General features: G+C 56.9%; 1 protein-coding gene across 1 annotated transcript; it reads right to left on the bottom strand.

Moving 5' to 3' along the window:
* Nucleotides 1–958: 958 nt before the first annotated feature.
* On the bottom strand, nucleotides 959–6,034 carry LHX3 (LIM homeobox 3). Its single transcript, XM_061477114.1, has 6 exons — nucleotides 6,028–6,034; nucleotides 5,028–5,199; nucleotides 4,651–4,853; nucleotides 4,342–4,493; nucleotides 4,055–4,226; nucleotides 959–2,561 (listed from the first exon to the last, which is right to left on the bottom strand). Exons 1-6 carry the CDS (start codon nucleotides 6,032–6,034, stop codon nucleotides 2,143–2,145), a joined length of 1,125 nt encoding a protein of 374 aa, XP_061333098.1. The 3' UTR covers nucleotides 959–2,142.
* Nucleotides 6,035–11,329: the final 5,295 nt, after the last annotated feature.

Here is an 11,329-nt window from a genome sequence, read left to right as displayed (position 1 = left end):
CTCTGCTGAGGGACTGTTACAGCCGTAAGCAGTGTGCGTGTACCTGTATTGCCTTGGGCAGGCTCCTGATAGCTCCCTGAGAGCAGGACCTGGAGGTGTTCCTTCTCAGGTGCAACTTGTAACAGGAGGGGGAAAAGCTCTAAAGATGCTTACAGAGTGCTGGTGGTTAACAAGTATTTTGCATTACTCTGCCCTAGGATCCCTGCAGAGTGGAGGGCAGCGTGTGCCAGAGCATCACTGATGGGGCTGGACCCAGAGGCAGCTGCACCCCAACCCCGGTGCTGTCCTCTGCTCAAGCATGCCGCTGCTCTCTATCTCACCCACTCTCGAAGATGCTCAATGCAAGGAAGACCCCGGTACAAATGTCCCCCAATTTCCCAGGGGAGTGAGAGCATCAAAGCCCATGTGCTTTACAGTGTCCCCCATAGGATTCCTAAATCAGAGCCTTCAGCAAAGTGCTTCACTTGGCTCTTGGGAGCATGGCCACAGACACTGGATACGAAGATGTGTTCACACACATGAGCCTCTTGTGCATGCAAACACACACGGGATGTGTGTGTTCAACCAAGCTTACTCCCTGAGGGGATTCTTCTTTTCTTTCTGATTTTGAAGTATTCCATATCTGACTTGTAGGGTTTCATGTGCACAACTTGCTGCCCACAGACAGACAACGTCACCCTCTGCTATTTGCCATTGCTTTATCAGCACAGATTTCTGCTTATACCTTCATAATGAATGCTGAAAAATAACCATCACCCATCAAAACCAGCTTGACTGCAATCAAAGCCTGTGCATGCACAGAGCAGTAAATATGTTTGGATCCCCCAAAGACTTCCAGCCTTCGAAACAGTCATTTTTTGTTTCAGTTTATCGAAGCATTTTTCCAAAGGTGGGATTGTTCCTCTATAAAAAGGGAAGAGGGATATAGAGTGTATGTCAACCCTTTGTTGAGTCATGGCATCGAGTTTTGAGGGCTTTCACTTTCAGTTTCAGGTCTTGCGTTTACCTGCATTGATGCTTTGGATGTGTATTTAGCAGAAGACTATTTCAAGTTTAGCTGACAAATTTATTTGTAATCGTGAAGTATTTGATCATCAGAGAGAAAGCGAGAATATAAATAAAAGACACCGGACAGCCACAGAATCTACAGTTAATGCCATATTTTTACAGATAACAATATACAATTGTCTTGCCTACATCTGTGGAAAGACACAAATGCCTGGAACAGAGAAGTGTCACCAGGAAAGTGTGTGCTCGCTCAGCCATGCAACCCCCTAAGAAGGTATTTGGCAACAAGACATCAGCGTGATTTCCGAGACACTTTGCAGTAAAACTGCTGCAAAGGAATTTGAAGGAAAAGCGGAAGAGTCACAACCCAGAGCCGACAGCGTTCCCAGGTCAGGGCAAACCCCTCCTGAGCTCGGGATGAAAGGGTGGTTATTTGGAATAAATACATCTAGTCACGGTTCAATGCTTATCTGGAACAGTAAAACTAGCAATCTACAAATTAAAGAGAGGAGAAGCAGAATTAACATATGGTTCCCATTTGACAAAGGAAAAGGGTTGCTGGGGAGTGATTGGCAACTTAAAGAGCATTTCATTATAGAAAAGTTAATGTAAATTCAAAATAAAACATTACATACCGCATCAGATATAAAATACCTGCTGGAAGAACAGTTTCCTACCATGGGTTTCTGACGTGATTCACTATTAACATTTCTCCTATAGAAATATAGACATTGTCACACCTTTTACCGTGGATGAGGACTTTATTTTCTCTTAAAAAGGTTTCGATGTGGATGGGTGATGAAACAAGTCCTTGCTTTGGGGAATGCACTGACAACAGAAAGCAAAATACCTCATATCAAATCTGTAAAGCACAAGTCTTGGTGTTTAGTAAAGACACAAGAATGGGCTTGGACGCTCCATGTGCCCGTCACTGCACTGCAATTGCCCTTGCTCACCGGCCTCCAGCCCCTGCCTTTGGGTCACCATCCAAAAGCGCATCTGCTCTCTCCATGTCCTGATGCTTCCCTGCCCTGCTCAGCAGTCCCGGTTTGTCCCTCCTTCATTTCCAGGGGCAGATGACGTTTTACAGCACCGAGTCCTTTCCCTTCGCACCATGCGGTGATGAACCCTCTATCAAAACTGAGCGTGGTCAACTTCATCCAGCCAAGAGGCCGGGCTGGCAGGGAAATCCGGGTATCCCCCGCTGCTGCCGGTGGAGAGGTCGGAGCTGGGTCCATTCCCAGCCAGGACCCTCATGGATGGGGGCACCCCCTGTCCGCTTTGTCCCATGATGCCCAAGCCGTTGTCTGGGTAAACCAAGCTGGAGATTAAAGGCTGGTGGCCTGGCAATGCTTGCAAGGAAGCTGGTGACTGGGGTATCCCGTAGGGGCTGTTGGATCGCAGGTCATGGTACTGGTCCTGAGCTGGGATGCCGCTGTGATCCAGAGCAAAGCTCCCGTTGGTCCCAGCCTGTCTACCCAGAGCAGGGGATGCTTCATTGAGATTGCTGTAAATCCCATTGGAATGGCTCATCTCAGACATAGAGGGCTCATCTGAAAGGGAAATGGACTGGTTTTACTGGGAGAGCAGTGGCCACGGCTGGCATTGTTTGCATGGGAACTCCTGCAAGCTCTGGGAATAAACAGATTAGATGGATGGGAGCTGAGCAGCCACGCACTTCCCTCTTGTAATTCCTTATTATTCCCATTCTTGTTGACAGATCTTCATAGAAAGTCATGGGATTATTATTTTTTCTGTGTGCAAACACCTGATACATTTTGGATTTTAAAAATATGCCCCCAAAAATACATATTAGAATTTGAGACTATGCTTTAAAAATAATCCCTTAAAGGGGAATGTGAGCTCCACGTCTTTGCACCTTTTGCTCTGCAGTTCTATTTGGCTGTGAGGTTTATCTGGAATTTTGATAGCGTTTTTAGGTGCTACCTGAACATTCATTGATGAAAGAAAACCTCCCCATTGCTCACGAGAAAAAAGACGCTAAATCTCAGCAGGGATTTTCTGCTCAGGAACTGGTGAAACGCATTTGTACGACTTTAAAACACTGTTGGAAATACCAGGATTTTTTTAGTTACCACCGAAACCGGTTTGCATTCGTTAGGGGCAGCAGGAGCTACAAACCTGTCTGTGGCACCAAGCTGGCGATAATTGTTTAACACTCTTTAGTTATTATTTAGTGTGAATCCCTATTTAATGGAGCTGATGCACAGTGTGAATAAACAGAGTTGGAAATCAAATAGGTTTTATGAGCACGAGGGAGAAGCTGGGATGCAAAGTGTGTGTCTAAAGATCCACAAGTAATAGACGTACGTGTGTGTGAATACACACACAGTTCTGCATTTCAGCTGCTCTCCTGTATTGCCAATACCGCTGCACACACACACAGCGGTTTGGGCACAGCGGTGGCACAGACCAGATGCTGGTGGGAGGTGTGGGGTGAGAAGCGCTGCTGTAGGCATGGCCCTGGGTTTGTCAGCAGGAATCTCTGCTCCAAAGGTGGGACCCTCCGGTGCGCAAACCTCCTGGTGCGCAGCGTCTCCCTTTTACAGCCCAGTGGAGAGGTAACAGCTCCCGCAGAGCTGGGAGGGGAGTCCTAACGCAAATAAACCCCCTTAAATAGGGCGAAAAAAGGATTCACACGCTTTTCCCACTAAAGCTCTCAGTGATTCCGGACTCTGGGTTTTGTACTTCCAAGGGCCCTTTGAAAGGGCTGAACACGAGCAGCGGCTCCAACACCCGCGGCGCTGCCCGGGAGCTCTCCCCGCTCTCCCGCTCCTCCCTGTCGGTGCTGCCGCAGCCCCGGGGGAGCGGAGGTTCCGCTGCAGCGGCTCCGGTCCCCCCCATCCCGGCCAGGACCCGGCAGCCGGGGCCGCAGAGCGGTGAAACCCGCGGCTCTGCGCGCCCCCGCCTCGGGCTCGTTTTCACTCGTTGTGTTATAGCTGAAGGTTATTAACGTAGCACCGGGGGGGGAAGGGGGGGCAGGACGAAAGCAGCTTCGTGGGGAGGGCAAAGCCCCTTCACCGACCTGTGAAGGAGACCTCGGCGTCGCTGTCTGGTCCCTCCTCCTGGATGCTGTCCTTGTCGGACTTGGAGGTCCCCCGGGACCGCTTCATGTTCCTGAAGTACTGACCCCACCGCTGCCTCCCCGCGTCCTTCTTCAGCCTTTTCTCCTTGGCCCTGCGGTTCTGGAACCAGACCTGCAAGCGGGACAGGCCGGGGAGCTCCCTCGCTGCCGGAACGGGCCCCATCTCCCCGCCGCTCCCCCTCGCAGCCCGGGCGGCCCCGGAGGGGTCCGAGGGCCGCCCCCCTCACCTGCACCACCCTCATGTCCAGCCCCGTCTCCGAGGAAAGCTGCTCCCGGACGTGCCGCGCCGGCTTGGGCGAGTTGTTATACGCGTTCTTGAGGGTCTCCAGCTGCTTGGCCGTGATGGTGGTGCGGGGCCGCTTGGCCGTGGACTCGGCCTCTGCCGACACGGGGAGAGTTAGAGGTGAAGGAACCCCCGTCAGCCACCCCCCAGCATCCCTCCCTCCCGCAGCGTGAGCGCGTCCCGGAGGGCAGGAGGGCCCAGGGCCGGCTCCCTGCTGCCCTCGGAGGAGAGGGAGGGACGGGGCGAGGGGTACCTCTCTGCTTGGCCGTCTCGTAGTCCGCCTTGCAGACCAGCCTGCTGTCCTCCATGAGGTAGAACTCGTCGCCGGTGGCCAGCTGCCGCTTGCAGACGATGCAGGCGAAGCAGTGCAGGTGGTAAACGAAGTCCTGGGCCCTGCGCACCACCTGGGTCGGGGGGATGCCTTGCTGGCAGGCGGCACACTTGGTCCCGAAGCGCCTGAGCGGGGGGGGACAAGCGGCGGCCGCTGAGCGCGGCGGGGCCCCGGCGCTGTCCACGGCGCTGAAGCCGCCCGGCCCCGCCGCTGTCCGCGGTGCTGAACCGGCCCCGCCGCCGCCCCGGCTGCCGGCGCCCTCCCCGGCTTCTCCCCGTCCCCGACCCGTCCCCACGCACTTGAAGAAGTCCTCCTTGCAGTAGACGCCGTCCCCGCGGCTGAAGCACTTCTCGGCCAGCTGCGTCTGGCAGTCGGAGCATTTCAGGCACTTGCTGTGCCAGTGCCGGTCCAGGACCTTGAGGATGAACCGGTCCACGATGTGCTGGTTGCAGCCGGCGCACAGCGGGATCTCTGCGGGGAGGCAAACCCCGTCAGCCGCCGCCCCCCGAAACCAGTTTTGGGACGAAAAAGATTCGCGTTCGTTCAAATCCGTTGACGCGGGGCCGCGAAGCCCGGGACCGCGCACCCCGGGGGAAGCAGCCGGGAGCACTGGCGAAAGCAAGAAGGAAAAGGATGGGAACGAAATTCCCCGCCCGTGCCCACCGCGGTAGCCGCGGGAAAGTTGCAGCGCAATTATTTATTCCGAGCTCTCTATTTCCCCCCCTGCACCCCAGAAATCCACCCGCAAATAACGGGCGGGAGGGAAAGAAACTACCGAAAATCACGAGGATTGCACTCAAAATAAAAACGCGGTCGGCTTGTCCTGCCGTCCTGCGGATACCAACAGAGATGATATAGAAAGAGATGACACAAGTGTACAGAGAAATAGGGACATAAAACTAAACAGATTCAGTAGCCAGAAAACAAAAATGTAAAGATATACGGACATAAATATATAGATATCGGTATATAGGCATAGAAATAGCCAGGTAAAAATGTGGATACAGAGGTACATAAATATAGATATATCGGTGAAGGTACAGATGGAGAGAAACATAGACGCGGCTGTATAAAGATGTAAGAGTATCTATATATAAAAATAACTCTATATAGATACGGAGAGATGTACAGCCCTGTGGAGGGGAGCGGTGGGGATGATGTCGTTGTAGGCATTCATCGTCTCAACAATTCACTTTGTCCAAACAAATAACCCCGAACAACGGCGGTGCTAAGGGCAGCGGCACGGTAACACGCCAGAGCCCCGCCAGGTCCCGCCGCAGCCCGGCCCGCGGCTCTTACGCTGCATGGCGACCCCGCGGACGCTCCCTCACACGGGCCGCAGGCACTGGCGCATCTTCCGCGGGGTGCGGAACAGCCTCACTCCCCCCCGGGCTCCCCCACATCACGGCTGCGGTTCGGTGCCGCGTCCCCCATCCCCGGCCGCTGCCACCCCTGCGTTGCCGGGGTTTAATTCACTAAAGCGGATTCCTTGGAGCCGCAGCCCTCCCGCCGGTGCGGGTCTGAAGCGCCGGGCGGGCACCGCTCTTATTTAATCCCCCCGGGCCGGCGGCGCGTCCCCTTCCGCCGCCCCTTAACTGCTTGGGCAAGGCGGGAGGGCCGCGGCTGCGGGCGGCGGGGGAGGCAGCGCCGGCCGCGGCCCCGGGCTCGTTGTGAGCCGCGAAACTCGGGATCTGCCCCCGGTCCGGGCAAAGCACAGCGCGGCTCGGCCCGGCCCGGGCACCGAACCCCCCTCCGGGCCCGGCTGCCGTCGCCCTGCCCCGGCCCCCCGCCCTGGTGCGCCCCGCTGCTCCCTTCCCGCTGCCTCCCCGAGCCCCGACGGAGCCTGTTCGGGGACCGCGGGGCCGTGAACGAGGGTCGCGTCCTAGGGGAAACCAGCGTTTTGGTGTCGGTCCTTCCCCCGGGGGTCGCTTTCGGCGCTGTCGCCTCCGCCCCCCCTCGATAGCAAAAGCATCTCCCGATGCGCGGGGTCAAACGCGCAACTGCCGCTGCTGCGGTGTCCGCACCGCGGGGGACGCAGAAAGACAAAACTGGGCAGGACGGGGGGCACCGGCCCGACAGCGGGAGCTGCCCGGCCCGGGGGTTCGATCCCGGTGACTTCTCGGTCCCCGCACTCCGGGGGTCCCGTCCCGGCTCCTCGCCGTTGTGTTTTTAAGGCACCGTCGGCCGCGGCCGACGCTGGCGAGAACCGGGGCGTTCCCGCACCGAAACCGGACCCCCTGCCCGGGACCCTGCTCTGCCACCCCCCGTGGGACCCTCGGTACCCCGGATACGCCAGGGGAGGTCAGCGCGGTTCTCCCCTCCCCGACGGTGCTGTCTCCGTTCGTTAAACGGGAGGAAAAAAACGGTTGGGAGAGGAATTAACGGGAGCTTTCCCAAAACGGGGAGAAAGCCGGAGCGGAGCAGGGCGGGGGCTGCGGGGGGGTCCCGCCGGCAGGGAGGGGGTGTCCGCGGGCAGAAAGTCCCCGTTTCCTCCCTGCCCTCGTTGTGCGGGAGCGGCGGGACCCCGGGGCAGCAGCCGCCGCGCCGGGCAGAGCTCCCGCCGGGGCCGGGCTATCGGGGAGCCCCAGTCCCAACCCGACGGCGCACAAAAGGGGCCGGAGCCGCCGGCGTGCGGGGGGCAGCGGGGGGTGTCCGGTGGCAGGAAAGAGCGGGAGGGAGCGGGACGGACGGGACGGACCGGGATGGACACCTCGGTGCCGCAGGGCCGCCCTCCCTCCCTGTAGCCAACCCCGACTGCAGCCCCGAGGGAGCCCCGTGGAGCGCGGAAGCGGCACAGACGGCGGCCGGTTCCCAGCGGGGCACGCGGAGGTTTCCGCGCTCCCCCCTTCCCTCACCTGGGCTCCGCGGGAAGGGGCAGAGCTCCGCGGCCTTCTCCGAGCCGGCGCGGACCCGCTCCAGCAGCATCGCGGCCCCCGCGGGCGCGCCGGGCGCCGTCCGAGGTGCGCGGGTGGCTGCGGAGGAGTGGCGGAGCGGCGCGGAGGGGAGCGCAGGGAGCGGCGCGGGGGGCGGCCGCCGCCGCCCGGGGCGGAGCGGGGCCGGCGCGGGGGGGGGGGCGGGCAGGGGGCGGCACCGACCGTCGGGCCGGGTCGCAGCTGGGCCGCGGTTCTCCGCGGGGCTCTTTAGCATCACAAAAGCAGGAAGGAGACGGAGGGGGGGAGGCATCGACCCCACGTCCCACGCGTGGCCGGAGCGATGGGACCGGGGGAATCGACGTCGAGGGAGGGGAGCATCCCCCGGGCCCGAGTTTCGTTTCCCCCGCTGCGCACGGGTAGCAGGGGGGGCTCTTCCCCCTCCACTAATTAGTTAATGAGCAGCGAGGTAACGGTGAGGACTCGAGTCTGACCCACGGCGCCCGGCGCCCTGCGGATGGAGGAGGTTAACGGCACTGATTGAGGACGGGGCGGACATGGACGTGTGTGCATCGTGTGTGTATCTGCATGTGGGTGTGCAGGAACACGCAGGGGGTGTGGGACTAGAACACACGCGGCTGCAGCGGTAGTTGCGTGTGTGCAGGGTTGTGCACACTCGTGCATCCCTGCATGTAGCCTGTGTCTGCACCGGGATGCTCGCGCTCTGTCCCATGGGTGCTCATGTGTCTGAGGTGCGAAGGCATCGGTGTGACCACGGCCGTGTTGTGCCCGTGCGTGTGTCCCCCCCGTGTGCGTGTGCCGGGGTGGACAGCGCCGTGCGTGCGCCCCGCTTGCCCCAGGCAGCCGGAACTGGTAATTGTGGTTGTTACCGCGAGCCCGTTAATCCCCGAATCCCTTTACCTCCTGCTCGCGGGGGATTACAAATTAATAAAAGCAGCTTAGGGGCGGGAGCCTCCCAGCACGCACAGATGCTCCCTCCGGACGGCAGCACCGCGACTTTCGCCGGGCCCCGAGCTCCCAACCTCACGTTGGCCCCGCACCTACAGAGCATCGGATGGAGCAGCGAGGGCCCACGCCAGCCCCCACACAACGGCACAAGGGGCAGTGGTTGTGTTACCTTTGAGGGTGGTGAGGACAGGGAACCTTTACCCCTGTCTGCGTTTGTCCTCAAGACATTTGGGCGCTGAGGCCACTCCTCAGGCTCCCCAGGGGAATGTCACTGCTTCCCAGGCAAGGTCACGGGCCAGCAAGGAAATCATAGAATCGTTAGGGTTGGAAAGGACCTTAAGATCATCCAGTTCCAACCCCCCTGCCATGGGCAGGGACACCTCACACTAAACCATCTCACCCAATGCACACAGCTCTGGAGCAGTGCATGGCGGTGCCCAACTTCCAACGTCCTTACCTACACTTCCCAGGGCTTTTGATTCCTACCAACACCCTGGAGGACTTCAGCAGGTAGATAACCAGTGCTTTTACCAGGCCACACATCCCACACTCTCAGTGTCAGTATGGATGGAGCCACAGAAGGATCCAGAAGCCTCAGTGGACATTAAAGCCATCCTGGCCAACGGGCATGGAAGGCAAAGGGAAAGGAAGATTTGTGTGTGTGTGTGTGTGTGTGTAGAGGAACGGGCAACTCATGGGTCAGAAACCACCGTGTCCCTCACTGCCACAGACATTCAGTGACGTGAAGTTGTGGGGTAACAGTGAAAGAAATGGAGGTCAAGGTTACCCATTCCTGGTGCTTTCCCAAATGACACGACCGCTATGGCTGGGAAGGGAGGTGCACACCAGCTCTCCCTGCGGTACAGAGCCTGAGGACACAGGTAAAGAGCCACAACGTGCCAAATGGTTGCCGTTTATTTCCAACAAGCACATCAGTTTACAGGTCAGTACAAAACAGTCACTTCCTTCCTCCAGAGGTATGGGACTGAGCAACACCCAACGAAGCAACCCAGAGCGGACGTGAAAACGTCCGGTTACTGAATTCCAATAAATAAAACACTGAAGTCACTCTAATGGCACAGTCACTGCTCCCACCAGCGTGGATGCAGCACAGCCCTGGACAAGGCACCCGGACCGTTTGGCGAGATGGTTGCTCCCAGCCAGTTCTGAGCAGGAACAGCTGAAAACTGGGAGTTCTCAGAACAACTCCATCATGTCCCTTCAGCACTCGCAGCTTTTCTCTCTTCCCTGGCACATTCCAGAGGCCTCCTTTCATTTTCTAGGCAGGTTTAGCACTTCCTCTTTAAAAACACCTGAAGAGCAAAGGCGGCTCCATGCACGAAGAAATCCTCCTTGGAAATACCTGCCACCAGCGTGGAAGGATCCCCATAGGGAAGTGGGACTGCAGAAACTCCTGTGGAACAAGCCAATTCCCAAATCCAGCCTCCAGCACTGAGCAGGTGTGAGGTGAACTTTCAAAGGAAACATTTTCTTGTGATGCACCCACCAATTCCCTGCAGTGAAGCAGCATCACACATCCCCCAGCAGACACAACAGACCTTTACAGTCAATGTACAAGGATGTAATTTGTCATTATAAAGATAACAGAACCCCAGCCTGGTTTGGGTTGAAGGGACCTTAAAGCTCATCCAGTTCCAACCCCTTCCACTAGAGCAGCTTGCTCCAAGCCCTGTGTCCAACCTGGCCTTGAACACTGCCAGGGATGGGGCAGCCACAACATCCACAAGACAGAAAATCAGAACAAGCAAACCAAGACTCACACAACCAGAATCAAAACCAAGAAGACATTTCCAGATGAGGTCACTACCAGCAGTGAGGTGAATACCTTGGCTGGTTCACCAGCAATAGAGCATCGATATGGATATTAACATCCCAATTCCATACTTTTTCACTCTAAGGAAACAAACCAGAATACTGTCAGCTTGAGCATTGGTTCATTTTGTCATATTTCCAGCAGGGGCACAGCAACATCAAAAGTAAGGGTGTGGAGTAAAAAAAAACCCCACCTTATTCCAAGCCCACAGTTGCTGCTGTTTAAATGGCAAAACCATCACTGCAAACCTTTTGTGCTTGTATACAGATGAAAAGCAGCAGAACAAATCAAAGCCAATGCACTCATGTTTGCTGGAGCTGTAACTCACAGCAGCAATGACTGATTCCAACTTCAAAACATGCACGAACACTGAGAGCAGGGAATGCAGCACTCCCACAGACATGGACCAGTTCCCCAGATCCAACAGTGGCTGTGCTGCGGTTTGGGGTTTTGCTGTGGTGGTGTTTGAGAAGCTGAATGTCCTCGCTTGCCGCTGACACCAGCATCTGCCCAGATCAGATCACTTCAAAGCTGCCTGATTTTCAAGACTCCATTTGGAAACTCTGGGCTTTCCTCTTAATGAGCCTCCTCCTGGGCCCTCTCTCTGGATTCCAGCACAAAGCAAGTGGCACTGAGCAACACCGCCTCATCCTCTGCCTAGTTACCTACAAACTGTTTCAATACCCAAGCCCAGGTGCTGTAATTATAGGTATTATAAATTCCTAGAGACCCACAGTCGCTCCTTGTGACAGGACTCTGGAACAAGTGTCCTTACAAAGCACAGACACATTTTGATATTAAATCAGTGTCACTGATTTAATAAACAGTGTCACATCCAACCACAGCAGCAGCAGCTCTCAGAGGTGCTCCTGCAGCTCTCAGAGGCAGGAACTGGCTTCCAGCCTCGTGGAGAGAGCATGGAGTCAGG

This window comes from Pezoporus flaviventris, unplaced genomic scaffold (assembly GCF_033815535.1).
Source record: "Pezoporus flaviventris isolate CSIRO_AGI_PZ_B2104156 unplaced genomic scaffold, CSIRO_AGI_Pfla_v1 ptg000097l, whole genome shotgun sequence".
NCBI classification, from domain to species: Eukaryota; Metazoa; Chordata; class Aves; order Psittaciformes; family Psittacidae; genus Pezoporus; species Pezoporus flaviventris.
The sequence above is the reverse complement of the archived record's forward strand: the minus strand, read 5'-3'. Positions and strand labels throughout refer to the sequence as shown.

Coding starts and splice junctions, on each gene's coding strand:
- LHX3 (XM_061477114.1), bottom strand. Junction 4,227..4,341: donor TGGACATGAGGGTGGTGCAG/GTGAGGGGGGCG, acceptor TCCCGCTTGCAG/GTCTGGTTCCAGAACCGCAG. Junction 2,562..4,054: donor CGCCGAGGTCTCCTTCACAG/GTCGGTGAAGGG, acceptor TTTCCCTTTCAG/ATGAGCCCTCTATGTCTGAG.